At 45.0% G+C, this 14,589-nt stretch overlaps 1 protein-coding gene across 1 annotated transcript; it reads left to right on the top strand.

Annotated features, from left to right (window-relative positions):
- Positions 1–4,354: 4,354 nt before the first annotated feature.
- LOC136609903 (zona pellucida sperm-binding protein 4-like) lies at positions 4,355–11,161 on the top strand. The gene is made up of 11 exons (XM_066589192.1): positions 4,355–4,661; positions 6,142–6,235; positions 7,094–7,249; positions 8,016–8,206; positions 9,210–9,307; positions 9,380–9,507; positions 9,703–9,892; positions 9,959–10,109; positions 10,192–10,270; positions 10,842–10,946; positions 11,019–11,161. The coding sequence occupies exons 1-11, from the start codon at positions 4,518–4,520 to the stop codon at positions 11,159–11,161; spliced, it is 1,479 nt and encodes a 492-aa protein (XP_066445289.1). The 5' UTR covers positions 4,355–4,517.
- Positions 11,162–14,589: the final 3,428 nt, after the last annotated feature.

The following is a 14,589-nucleotide window of genomic DNA, read 5'->3' as shown; positions in this document are numbered from 1 at the left end:
CTAGGGCTTATTTTTGGGGCAGGGCTTATATTTCAAGCCTCCCCCCCCCCAAAAAAAAAAATCCTTGCAAGTGGTGCTACAAAGTTGCGTGACTTTGTAGCGCCAAAAAAAGAAAAAAAATTGAAGTATCGCTGCGAGAAAATGCAGCGATATCGCACAAACCAGTTATGCAATATCGTTGCGCTTTCTCCTGGCTATACCGTGTCGCCTGGGTAAAGAAGGCCTTAGGCCTCTTTCACACAGGCTACAAAATCTTGCTACAAAACGCATTTATGTAAAGCCTGTGGTTTCCAATGGGTTCTTTTAGGCAACAAAACATCTATCATGTGAAAGAACCCATTGGAGACCCTGGGCTTCAGGCCGCATCCACAAGGGGCGATTTTCTCCCAATGCAACAGTACTACAAATCGCATGTATGTAGAGCTCATGCTTTTCTATGGGTTCGTCCACACAAGCAATGTTTTGTAGGCTGCTACATTGCGAGACTACAAAATCGCAGCATGCTCTATTGGCCTTGTTCACACGGGTGACAAAGTCCCATGTATGAGAACGAAGCCCATGCTTTCCTATGGGTTACCTCACACATTTGATATTTTGTAGCATGCGACAACCCGACACAAAAACCTCGCGGGTCCGGCGATATGCCCCCGGCTCGGGAGGTTTTGTAGACCACATTTCCTTATCGAGCCTTCCTCTCTGTTGCATTGTATCGCATATAAACGCGTTTTTCGTGCGGTGAGATGCAACTTTGACAGCAGGAAATCCTACTGTCAAAGCCTAAACTAAGCCCTAACTGCAGGGCAAAAATGAAAAAAGACACATACATCACCTTATCCCAGCTGCATCTTCTCCCCGGGTCCCCGACACTTGTCTTCTTCTTCTCTTCTGGCTGCATATTTACACTGTGGAATCTGGATCCTGCAGCAAATACTGCCTATAGACATGCTTTGCAAAATGCCTTTCAATGCTCATGAGCGGAAATCAATGCAGTCAATGGAAGATGTCCGTCCCGCGGTGCGTCACTGCGAATTGAGTCATCCAATTGAGTCTGACTTTTTGTGACCGAGATGCTGCAGTCCCATAAGGTCACATGTTACAATATGTCACCATTGACAGTCATTATGTGTAGCCCTCATCTAACCAAACCATTTACCTACAGCCAAACTCCAGAAGCTAGACAATCATTGGACACACATGGACCTATGTGAGGGGCAGGGCACATGTAGTAGCAGCCCAATCACTGTGGTTGCCGCCCCCTTCCCATGATATAAATGCTGGTCATGGGGCATCTGGCACTATTATGTATCACAGACACCATGGGGTGCAGTAGAGTTGGCCTAGGGGTAGGGCTGGTCCTCTGGTCATGGTGTTTGCTTTTGAGTGATGCAAAGAATTTATGGGCTGGGTTTTCACATCTCCACTGTGGTATGGACAGCATGAAGTTGTCCTTTCCTCTGTCCATTGAGGGCGCTGCATTTTCTCTGACTGTTCTAGGTGAGCATGATTGTTTTCCTCTGCTTTCAAATATGGTTTTTGATGCACCCATAAATGTATACAATGATGAAGCTATGGATCTAGTAATCCCAATCTGCAGATCAGATCTGCCCACCTTGCAGGGATTTCTTGCTGGCCATATCTTGGCATTGGAATCAAATGACCAGGGGTGCATGGGAATCAATGACTATATGGCTTGGCCCATACTACAGATCATCCGCTGCATGTAGACCACATTTTACATGTGCAGCTTCTCTGAATGTTTAATGGACACTAAACAATATAGCATGCCGGTGGGAAATATCAACTTGGCCTCTAGAATTTCTGACTGTTGTCTTTCAGACTTTCACGGGGAGCCTCATGTCCTCGGGAACGACTCTGCTTGTGGATTTGGGATAAGCGAGGAACTAAATGGCACAATGGTTGTCAGTGCTGCTTATGATGGATGCTACATAACTGAGGCGGTAAGGACCCAACGGGACGTGTCATTACTTGTATACTATCTATAACCAGGGAGGAGCTGAAGGCTCAGTTTGAGGGGGATGGGACGCTTCATAACGTCTCAACTTCCCTTTGTGACTTCAGACAAACTCTGCAAAGAACCTAACTCTGCATCAGCGGGTCTTTTAAGTGACCTATCAGCGCAGATCTAGTAGCAGTAGGTCTTAACCACCTTTCCCTCCAGAAAGGGGATCCATTCAGCCAGGGAAATCCCCTTCCCTGCTCTTATAACCGAGCAGGAAAACCAAATCTCCCCCAAATGTATTTGTGAGCATGACCTAAGAGTGCTCTCTCAGATCTTAGTGCAGACTTCACACACTCAATTGAATTCAAATTGAAGGGTTAAAGTCTGCAGCAGATCGGTGTTGTGTGAAGGCACCCTTAGGCCTCATGTCCACTTGAAAAATACAATCCGTGCAGAATCTGCCGCGGATTTCCGTGGCGGATTCTGCGCGGATTTGCTTAAAGTCGTTTTTTTTTTTTTTGCGTGCGGATTTCCGCACACATGGCTATCAATGTGATAGCAATGTTGCCAATCCGCGGCAGAATGGAGCATGCCACGTTTTTTCTCTCGCGCGTGAAACGCAATTCTTTATGAATGCCAATGATTCCCTATGGGCAAAATCCGCTGCGGATTCTGTGGTGGAAATCCACAATTCCATTTAGCTAGTGGACATGAGGCCTTAGGACTCACACTGGTGATCACGATATTGCCACGAGAAAATTGCGGCTTTGTTTCGGCTTTTTTTTTTTTTTTTTTTTCCCTTACGCAAGTCAGTAGGAGTTTCTAATGTTAAATACACTGAATGGAAATTGCGTCTTCATGCGTTGTCATGCAATAAAAAGGAGGCTCCATAGGGAAACATGGGCTACAAAAAATGCAATTAGATGGGACATTGCATGGGTGAAAACAACATAAATGGGAGTGAAACCATTGAAAAATCGTTTTCATTCACTCTTGCATAACATGAAAATTGCACAATTTTATCGCCAGTGAAGGGAGCCTTAACCCTCTCCAATCCAATTTGTATCCTGGTTTTCCTAGGGGGCTTACTCATTTTCTGCTGTTATACAACAGCGCTATCTGCTGGCTAAAGCCAGTACTGCATGAGGTGATACATTGGATAGGCTCCAACAGCAGAGAGGCTGGCAATATACAGTAAGGCTGGGTTCACACAGGGCGGATTTGCCGCGGTTTTGCCACGCGGAATTTCGCTGCGGCAAATCCGCCTGCGGCCGCTAATCTCGGGATTAGCCAGCCATGTGGACGAGATTTCTCAAATCTCGTCCACACGGGATGGCCAATCCGCTGCGGTAAGCCCGGCTGAAGCTGCGGCCGCAGTTTTAGAATATGCAGCATGTCCATTCTTTTTTTCATTCCGCTGCGGCCATGCTCTCCTCTATGGGAGCGCCGGCCTCAGCGAAAGAGCGAGTGGCTGGGCCGCTTCAAAGCCGCAGCATAAGCTGCGGCGGTTCTCCCAGCAGAAATCTCGTGGTTTTTGCTGCGGCGAAACTGCGAAATTTCCGACGAGAATCCGCCCCGTGTGAACCCAGGCTAAGAGAACCCTGATGGGTGTCTTTCAACATCAGAGCTGTACAACCTTAAATCATAATGTCAGACAGTGGATTGGAAAGGGTTAAAGCTCATGCACACAGATGTATGGGTTGCATCTGATGTTCTTGGACACAGTTTATACAGCACACCTTAGAGGAAATCTGCTAAGTCTGGCATTTCCTAGGCTGGACTTGATATGATTTCCCTTGGTGCACGAAGTACATCCTGGCAACCTTTCAGAAATGTATGCCAAGTCCAACCTTGTATAATGTACATATCTGTTGGTTTGGGTTGGCCATGCCTAGCCTAAAAAGGCCTGCCTATCTTCTGAAAAAACAGGGCTGATGCATAGTGGGGTGGGGGTGAGTTGCAAGTTTGGGGGCAAATACCCACAAAAGCTGGTGTAGTGGACCAGAACACTGAGGCCCCTCTTTAATAGTGTCTGTCCACTGTAATGTCAGTGTCTTCTGTGTTGCATGATTGTGTATTGCATAGCTGCAGCACTGAAAGAGTTAACTGTCTAGTATGTGAGATGTGTGTCTGGAAATGTATTTTCTGTTGTGAGGTGGTGGTCACCTGACCATGCTTCATACATGTAATTGCAAGGTGTGTGCAAGAGTTCTGTTCTGACTTGCAAGAGAGGAGTCTTGTGAGTTCTACAAGGTAGCCACACAGGCACCTTCAGCCATGTGTGGCCCAGAATGGAAGAGGCTGAGATAACCAAAGTCAACCCTGGGCTGACTTCACCCAGAAGATGCCAGTATCGCCACTGGACACAGAGAATTAAGAGTTGGCATGCAGTGCACCTTTCCCTAAATGTGTATTGGCCGGTAGAGTTAGAGTGTTGCCAGGGCCAGGACCCACAGATAACAGGACTATGGCTTCTCCTGTCCACCCATGAACCCTCCCTGTCACACCATCTTGAGTTTTGCACTATTTTACTTCTGACGTGTATTCTTGGATTATAATGAAGTTGCTTAGAGTGAATGATCTTCACCGACCGTTCCGGTTTGGCTCAAAGTTAAATCCCTGTGTGGACTTTTTATTACCAACAACTGGATTCACTGCAGAAGATGGAACGGTGGAATCACGCATGACCCAAAGCACTAAGGTAATCCATCATTGGGTTCCCCTGTTTAATAGCCTGCCCTCAGCCCTTTGGACGTGTCACTGGAGACTGTAGAGCCACTGTGACGAGGCCCAACGCTACCCCGCTATCTCCTAGGCTGGAGCCCGCTCCTCGGATACCGCACTGGCATAAAACCTTTAAGTATGCCCCATTGTACATGACCTGCTGGAAGACGTATCATGAACTGGGGAAGCAGATATTAATCGGATATAGTGGGGTTTTATTATAAACTCGTCCATGCATAGCTTAAGTATAATGGTTCTATGAAATACATGGATGGCGCCAGGGCCAAGTATATATTTGTGTGTATGGGCCCTTAGTCACCTCACATCAATAGAATTCTATTTTATGGCACACAGTGAACTCTGTAACAAAAGGTCACTGAATCTTCACAGTATGGACCCTTCTAATAAAGACTTGCATATCTAAAAATCATTGTCTTCAGTAGTAAAGCATCTTACTGTCAGGTTGCAGACTTGGACCTCCACAGATGGACACATGTCCTGGGGACATATCAGATCCAGAGCCATAGTGTACTAGATATTTGGTAGTAATTATATGGGGTGCAAAGGTCACAGTCACACCTGTGCCATAGGGGGCCCTAATGGTCCCTCTGTCACATAAGGCACCAGTGTTATAACTGTAGAGTTGTGGCCTGGGAGCTTCAAGTTGCATCTCTGGAGCATACACAATGGCTTCACACTCCCAGCATTTGGGTATAATTAAGGTAACCAGACGTTCCGATTTAGGCCAGACATTCCTGCTTTAGGACCTTGTGTCTGCTTTCCCCAGGGTCCCAGGTGGGACGGCTATTTGCCCCACTCTTGGGATGTCTGTCCCACTTTCATGACGCGGGGTCATGATTACCAGTTGAAGTGCCACATCTCCCCAGCTGGTATCACTCACTACCACTGCAGCCAGGTGCACATCCTGATATCGGTGTGTGCATCGGGATCTTCCACTGGTTCTGGTGGAGGTGGCACTGCAGTGGGTGCACACACTTCCGCCCGCAGTAGTGCTGAGAAGATGAGGAGTGAAGTGAATTGGTCTCAGTTGGGGTCACTATTAATACTGGAGCCAATATAGGCCAACTGTAGATGGGATCCAACCCACGTCCCTGCAGGAACCAATGCGGCTCTCACTTGCTCCCGCGGCTCCGGCTCTGATGTGCCGACGTGGCAGAATACCTTAAGCTGCCGTAGGTGTGGTGCATATTTAAATGTGGCAGAAATGCTGCTGAATGTCCACAGCAGGAACATTTGTGGCAACTTCTGCATTCAAAACCCCCTTTTTTTTTAAACTGTCCTGTAAAATTTTATACTGGAGGTAAAATCATATGTTGTGATAAGCCCCGCCCCTGACCACACCCCTCTGTCCAGCTTTGACCCTGGGAAAATCTAGTTGCCTTAGGATAATAAAACGATTACCTTTGCTCTATGATCTGCTGTCCGTGTCTTTACAGGATGGAGAATATGTGATGACTCTCATCCTGGAAGAGATTGTGGATGGTGAAGTTGAGCAATACAAAGTGGAAAAGGGATGTCCTGTTATGAATGGTAAATTTTGTTTTTTCATTCCTGTATGGAGAGATACTAACATCAAGGCTGGTGTCGGCACCTAGTGAAGTCTGGCAAATACCAGGGCCTACTTCCCCAGCATAGCTTAGGACCCTCCAATCTAAAAGGGGCTCTTCTGCATCTGACTCTCACAGGCCACTTAAATAACATGAAGGGCCTTGAGCTTGGCACATATGATTCAGGGAATCTGCCTGTGCTATATAGCAGGAACCTCTGTATACCATGTGCTGGAATAGGGTGCATTGCACCTGTCACCCAAAGGCCCACACAAACATGGTGGTGTTGTCATAACCTGTGACTGTACACACGATGAAGATTAATTGCCCCAAATCAGTATGCTTCACAAGTACCACTGACTATACAGCAGGGTCTTCAAGATGCACTCAAGAACTTCATGCTTGTAGGCTTTTAATAATCGTTTCCAGCAGGCCCATTGAGTTAAATTTCATATAAAATGTGACTTGTAAAGTTTATGACCTCAGTCTATCTTGGCCTTGCATAGATTAGTTTGCCTTATGGCTGTCCCTAAGTTGAAAAGAGTAGCCTTCTAAAGAGGCTTGGACCCTGCATATTGCATCATTCTAAGATGTCTATTCCATGGCACTGCTCTAAGTACTTTAATTTTGGGCTGTCTTTGTCTCTAAAATGAGCTAGGTGTTCCAAATCTGGCATCCTATGGGATTGTAACGCTCCAATTGGGTATAGTAGGGGGTATCCTTCCAATGGGTCAGATAGAAAGGAGTTGACTAGATGTGACAAACTCTTAAATGTCCCATGTTAAATGGTGGTCTCTTCTGTTGGTGCTAGGTTATTTCTCTACTCTTTGTACCTTTCTAGCTATGGATGCTCCAAGCCCAAGTATGTGTTCTGCTGTAAGCCCAGCAGATAAGCTTTCTTGTGGATCAAGGCCAGTGTCAAGAGAAACCTGTGAAGAAGTTGGATGCTGTTTTTCACCAAGGGACTTTACAATGCCCTGCTACTATGGAAATAAATGTAAGCCTCTTGTGCATGTTCTGCTTTTATGATGAATGCTAGGAATAAACTTGTATCATAATATACCACATTTTTCTTGCCAGTAGAGTAGGAACTTGTAAACTATGACAGAAGTACTGAGATACCCACAGAAGGTGGTCAACTTTTTTTCACACTTTTCAATAATGTTGTGCTGCCTTCATACACAATTACTGCAGCACCCCTCCCAGAGATTATGTCCACCAAATTCCAATACTGTGGAGGTATAGCCAGACTTTAGGCTGGCTAATGTTCTCAAACAAAGCCTCAACACTGCATGTTATAGGACATGATGCTTGGTCATGTTAGTAGAGACATGGAGCTGTACAAACGTATTGCCACAGGGTAGTTGATGCCACATTGTCCAGAATGTCTCCATACCCATTGGCATTGAGGGTGGACTTCACTATAACCAATGGCCTTAGGTCTTATCCAATCTGCATATCCCCTTCAACTGACGGCCCAGAATTGATGGGTATTGCAATGCATTTGTCAACATAGTGTATATTGCACTGGAATGGTTCAAGGATACATTGTATCACAGTTGACTCTCAAAGATGGCATGCAGTTCTTCAGAACTTGACTGTGGCAAGAAAAATATCCTTACAGCAATTAATCATTATTTAGTACTCTTCCCGTGACTGACCCATTATACATAAGCTAATAACACCTCCCCAGATTTTGGCTTTGGCCACATCTGGAATAGTCTTGCATTGTGTTGGTTTAATTCCTTGTGTCATTCTTCCAGTGACCACACAGTGCACAAGCGACAACAACATGGTGGTTGCTGTCTCCAAAGATCTGACCATGCCATCCCTTAACTTGTCTTCTGTCCGTGTGGTTGGTGTGGACTCATCTACTTGTGCAGGGTTCTCCTCATCCATGAGTGCATCCTTTGTGGTTTTCCTGTTCCCTTTATCCTGTGGGGGCTTAAAACAGGTGAGTAGAAGAGTTGGATGAACTGTTCTCGTGCAAAGCTAGCACAAGTTAAGATACTTCTGCAACAGTGGTCAAATATACAGTCCAAGTATGCACACTCCAACATGAGAATATCTTCATAAACGCTTTACTACATTTATATAGACACTGGAGGATGGATGTAAGTCATGTTTTGACTTCTACAATCGGATAGTCACCATGAACATCAGACACTTCTGATTTCAGCAAAATGCTGTACAACATTGGTACTCAAAATTCAAACTTGCCTCTATTTTGAGGCCCTAAAAGTGGTTCCATCCTTGGCCTATAAAGGCTCAGAGGTTACTTTCACCCAATTAACAATTTGAGAGGGGATGCATTATTGGAATGTGAGAAGCTGGGTGGTTATGTCAACAAATTGCTCACCACCTGGGCCGTTCTGACCAGACTGTTAGGTGTTAGGACACCTGGTGGATGGATGAGTGAACACACAATGTGACCAGGGTTAGGATGCCCTCATCAAACCACCAGTAGAGGATCATCCGACAAGCACCTCCAACTGTTGCGTCCTCTGCCATCCAGACACTGGTGGCACCATTATTACAGGCTCCTGTATCTAGCTAAATGCCTAGAAGAGGTTCTGACAAAGGACATTTGGTCTCATGGTGCCTGTTACATGTACTGTTTTTGGTACCAGCTCCCCATCTAGTGCTGTTGTGAATAACAAAACTAGACTGCTATGGAGTGGAACTGGGTTGTCTTAAGCAACAAATCCAGGTTTAGTCTGGACACTGACTGATGTGTTTCATCTCTGGAGACCTTTGGGTGAGCACATCAATCCTGCTTCCCTTCCCAATCATTACACCAGCATTGGGGGCAGTCTGCCACTGCTAGTAATGGAATGGCAGCTTTTTTTTTTTTTTTTTGCCTGTGTAACCATTAATTAACATGTAATATTGCTTTCAAATCTAATCCATCAGTGTACAACTGTGCATAACATGTAATACCTGAATATACAATGTAGGTGCCAGGTAGTCCTATAGTCTACAAGAACACCATTGAAGCTGTAAGAAATACTGTTTCATGGCAAGGATCCACAATCACAAGAGACAGCACAATGCGGTAAGAACCTCACAAGCATGGTTTGGTGGATGGAGTATCTGTAGTGCATTATAATATCCTATCATTGTCCAGGGTGACTGTAAGCTGCAGCTATTCCCACACTGACACGGTTCCTGTGCAAGTTGGAGTATCCACTCTGCCACCACCACTTCCCATTGGCACCTCTGGACCTCTACTCCTGGAGATGAGGATTGCACAAGGTGAACGCATTAACATCTCCATGTAGAAAACTTGTAAAGGGAAGCTGCATATCTTATGCCTTAATTGGTATTGATGTGTAGACAGTCCTAATTATATGGAGGGTATTAACTAAACTTGGAACTGGCCTCACAATGACCGTAGCTGGTAAGCAAACTGTTACTGGTGCCCTAATACTACCTTTTAATCTCTTGCAGATATGTTGTACTCATCCTACTATTCTGAGAATGACTACCCAGTGACTAAAGTACTCAGAGATCCAGTTTACTTGGAAGTCCGTTTATTGCATAGAACAGATCCCAAGCTAACCCTAGTCTTAAACGACTGCTGGGCCACCAACTCTCCAGACTCAACGCGTCTTCCTCAATGGCCCATCTTGTTGAATAGGTGGCTGATCAGTTACAAGTATAACTACTAGTTGAGTTTGCACCTTACTAACACACTTGTTTACAGGTGCCCCTTTGATGGTGACAACTACATCTCCCAGTATGTACCTGATGGAAGTCCTTCACAAAGCCTGCCTTACCCAACTCACTATAAGCGCTTTATTGTGAAGACCTTTACATTTGTGGACCAAAGCACCCAAATGGCCTTGGGAGGACTGGTAAATGGATACAGAATGCTACATGGCAATGAAGAACCAGAGCTTGTCTTGGTAAACAGGTTTTATGTTCTTTCCACTCTAGGTCTACTTCCATTGTAGCGTTTCTGTCTGTGTCCCATCTGCCATGGACAACTGTGTGACTTCATGTGCTCCAAGGAAAAGTAAGTATACACGGGGTGAAAGCTCGTATGGGGAATGAAAATTAACTTTATACTGTCAACTGCTAAGGCTTAATATGCAAATATGTGGTCTGATTGATGTAACAGACTATCATGACCACTATGGACATTGTGAATGGTCTCAGTCATGGTGGCTATTCTGAAGGTTTGACTAAATGGTCACTGAGCTGAACAGGTCTATTTGATAGATGGTAGGTCACATCTCACAATGCAGAATGCTTCCTGGGCTTAGCACAAACCATATTTGTGGCACACAAGCTGAGTTGCTGCTGCAGTTGAGTAAGTAAGAAATCTGCAAGGTTGGGTGCAGCCAGATCCTTGAGTTTTAAGAAACTCGGAAGCCTGTTGGGTGCAACGTATGCTACAGGAAGCAGACAGCACTGTATGTTCAGTGGCCTAGGTTGGTACTGCAGGCCACCGTGATAGTCAGCCTGCAGTACCAAACTGGGCCACTGCACAATGTACAGAACTGTCTGGTTCCTGAGCAAAACTGCTAGAAGTGAGACAAACCTGTGTCTTCTATGCTAAATGTACACTGCTAATCCTCTACTAGGACGTATGGCTGAAGAACTTGATGTGGAACCTCTAAAAAACATAGTGACTTCAGATGGACCTATTGAGTTCCTCCCTCTCGGCAAACAGGCCTTCAAACAGGAAGGTAATGTTGTACAGTAGGCAATGTAAGGTCTAATCGTACAAGTTGTTTATGGAAATTTTTTCCTCTTTTCAGGTCATGTTCACTCTGAATACTCTACTTTAGATGTCCTCAGAGCAATCACCACTGCAGGAGCAATCGCCTCGGTGTTCCTTGTCCTCTTCGGTGTTTATATTTGCTGTAAAACTCATAGTAAAAAGCACAAATTAAATGCTTGAATAAATCTTTCCTATACCCCGGTCTCTTGTCCATTATGACTCCTCTTGCCACCAAATGTCTGGTACACTGGACCTTATATCTATAGGAAGTGGGGATGGACTACTGATCATATGTACAATAGAATTGACCACACACTCCCAAGAAAATTGAAACGCTAGTTGTGATCAAATTTGGGCAACCCATCACTTCCAGACATGTAACGGCAAGCTACCTGAAAGTACATTCTTGTGCAGCTGGACCCCTGTAGTTACACTAACGAGCCACACTTCACTGTCAGACTTACTCTTTGCTGAGTAATTGTCTCAAGTCACTTACTACATCTATGAATTGTACTGAGAACTTTTTCTGCCTGACTTATGGCATGCGAAAGTCACCACTTTACCACATGCACCAAAACCAACCTTTTTAGTTTAGAATTCCTTCACATGTAGTGGAAATGCTGCAAAATCTACAGCACTTCTGCATCAAACATCGTTGCGTACCACTTTTCAGCTTGCCACGCTCTCCTCACAATCGGCACCTTCTACCAGTGCTGCGGCTGCTGGCCAATGTGCCTACTTTCATGTGCCCAACCTGCCTAGTGGCCACAGGGCTTAATGGCAGTTGCCAGGTGTGGGGTGCAGTGAGGGGCTGCTGACTGCAAGGCAAGAGCAGCAGGCCAAAATCTACACCTGACTGAGTCAAAATCCATACCAATAGTGTGGTTTTTGATGTGGAAATGCTGCAGAATTTTCTGCTGCGTATAAACAGCCACTGGCTGCCTTTCTACGGGCCACACATGCTGTGGAATGGCTACTGACCTTCTGTAGCATTTACAGACCAAGCCATGTGAAGTGGATTTGGAAGAAGTATCTTTGCAGGCTGTGGGAATTTTGTCTGCTACATCCATGTCTAGAATATGCTGCGGCATTCAGCCCTTGAAATACAAAGGTTAAACCCCACAGCAAATAAAATAGGGCCACAACACTTGCATCATATGGATTTACAGCATAACTGCTGCAGGTATTCTGTTGCAGGGCGCCCATACCAACCTTGCCACATACAAAAAACCACTTATACAGGTCCTACCTCAAATTCAAAAAGCGGGCAGAGTGCAGCATTACGGGGCATGACACCTCAATACACCAGAAACTGGAGCACTATAGCTGAAACCTATAACATATGTATGGCTAACGTCACATGAGCAAGTGCAACAATCGGGCAGTGACACTCAGCTCGCTATCGCACTTGCCATCATGTGATAGTCCCATGTATGTGAGGAGTTTTTGCGTTTAAAACCGTTCCCTTTTGGGGAAGCTGTGGCAGAGTGGCTTCGCTCTGAAGACCCTTTTACACAATCTTTCAAAGGAATAAAAGATCTGGCAGTTTTTTGCATAAAGGGCCTTTATCTTCATTTGCATGTAAAAGGACCTCCAGGAAGTGTTCGCAGAGCCCAGCATGTGTTTAACCCCCTTGGTGATAAAGCCTGTTTGCACCTTTTAGTGATACAGCCACGTTTTGGAAATCTGATGTGTCACTTTAACATAGAATAACTCTGTAAAGGTTCTGCATATCTAATTGCTTCTGACACACGCGGCATTGTGAAGGTATATTAAAAGCACCAATTGGGAATCTTGAAAAATTGTTAGTCTTTCTCACTTTCAACTGCAATATCTCAAATTATGTGCAAACCTACTGTACACTTTTGCTAAAGTAAACAGATGGAAATGTGCAATGACACAAGGCCCAGATCTGAGGAGATGGCAGGGGTGGAGATGGCTCCACCAGCTCCTCCTCAGAGGGACACATGCAACCTTTGCCAAGGCACTGCTGGGCCTCTTCCTGGCAACGCTGTGACAGCAGTTACCTGAATGAACAGTGCGGTGGACCTGTTTAACTTAGTTCAGCCTGTCTAAACCCCCACCCTTGTTGTTCCAGAGGGAGGCAAAAACCCCAAGCAGCCATTTTGCTCATTGGAGGAAAAATTCCTTCCTGACTACATAATGACAGCTAGGGTAATCCCTACATCAACATTTTAAGATTAACAACCCTGCTGGTCACATAATGTCTATATAATGTAATATCATGCTCTAGAAAGACATCTAGTTCCCTCTAACTTTGCCATTACCATGTCCTCAGGCAGAGTTCCGCAGTCTCACTACTTACAGTAAAGAACCCTTTTCTGTGTTGGCGATGAAACCTGCTTTCTTCTAGACGTAGCGGATGCCCTCTTGTTACCGTCGCAGTCCTGGCTATAAACAGATCATGGGAGAGATCCTTGTATTGTCCCCTCATGTACTTATACATCGTTATTTGATCACCTCTTAGCCGTCTTTTCTACAGGGTAAATGATCCCAGTTTTGATGCCTCTCTGGGTATTCCGGTCTCACCGTTCCATTTTTTTAAATTTAGTCACCCTTCTCTGTACCCCCTCCAGCACTGTAACATCTTTCCTGAGCACTGCTGTCCAGAACTGTACACAGTATTCCATGTGGGGCCTGACTAGTGCCTTATATAGTGGAAGGATAATGTTCTCGCCCCTATATCTCTTTTAATGCACCCCAAGACTATAGTTGCTTTTTCAACAGCTGCCTGGCATTATTTGGTTGCTCCAGGGTGAATAATCCCAATTTTGATGCCTCTCTGGGTATTCCAGTCCTTTCATTCCATTTATTAATTTAGTCTCGTCTTTGAACCCCCTCAAGCACTGCAATGTCTCTTCTGAAAACCGGTGTCCTCACATGAAATATACACAGTATTCCATGTGAGGCCTGACAAGTGCCTTATATAGTGGGAGGATAATGTTCTCATCCCTCGCCCCTATGCCTCTTTTAATGCACTGAAGACTTTATTTGCTTTTGCAACAGCTTTTTCCATATCACTTTTCCCTAGCTGTACCCCATTTAGTATATATTGGTGACATCTGTTTTCTCCTGCCCATGTGCATAACCTTATATTTATCAAAATTGAACCTTATTTGCCATTTTTCTACCCAAGCCTCCAGCTTATCTCAGTCCGTTTGTAGCCGCACATTGTCCTCCGTATATTAATTATATTGTATAATTTTGTGTCATCTGCAAATATTGATATTTTACTGTGCAGCCCCTCTATCAGGTCATTGATAAATATGTTTTACAGAATGGGGCCTAATACTGAACCCTGTGGCACCCCGCTAGCGACTGTGGCCCAATTCCAGAGTATGAACCATTTATTACCGCCCTCTGCTTCCTTTCTCTGAGCCAGTTCTTTACCCAGATACACACGTTTTCGCCCAGTCCAAACTGACTCCTTTTATACATCAACCTATTATGCGGCACGGTGTCAAATGCTTTAGAAAAATCCAGATATGAGATAAATAGATCCTCCCAGGTCCAGCCTAAAGCTTCATGGGTGTATTTGACCAGGGCCTGGCGTTTTTTTTGTTTTTTTTTATCAAGTTTTTATTCCT

This window comes from Eleutherodactylus coqui, chromosome 2 (genome assembly GCF_035609145.1).
Source record: "Eleutherodactylus coqui strain aEleCoq1 chromosome 2, aEleCoq1.hap1, whole genome shotgun sequence".
Taxonomy (NCBI): domain Eukaryota; kingdom Metazoa; phylum Chordata; class Amphibia; order Anura; family Eleutherodactylidae; genus Eleutherodactylus; species Eleutherodactylus coqui.
This window is presented reverse-complemented; position numbering and strand designations above follow the sequence as displayed.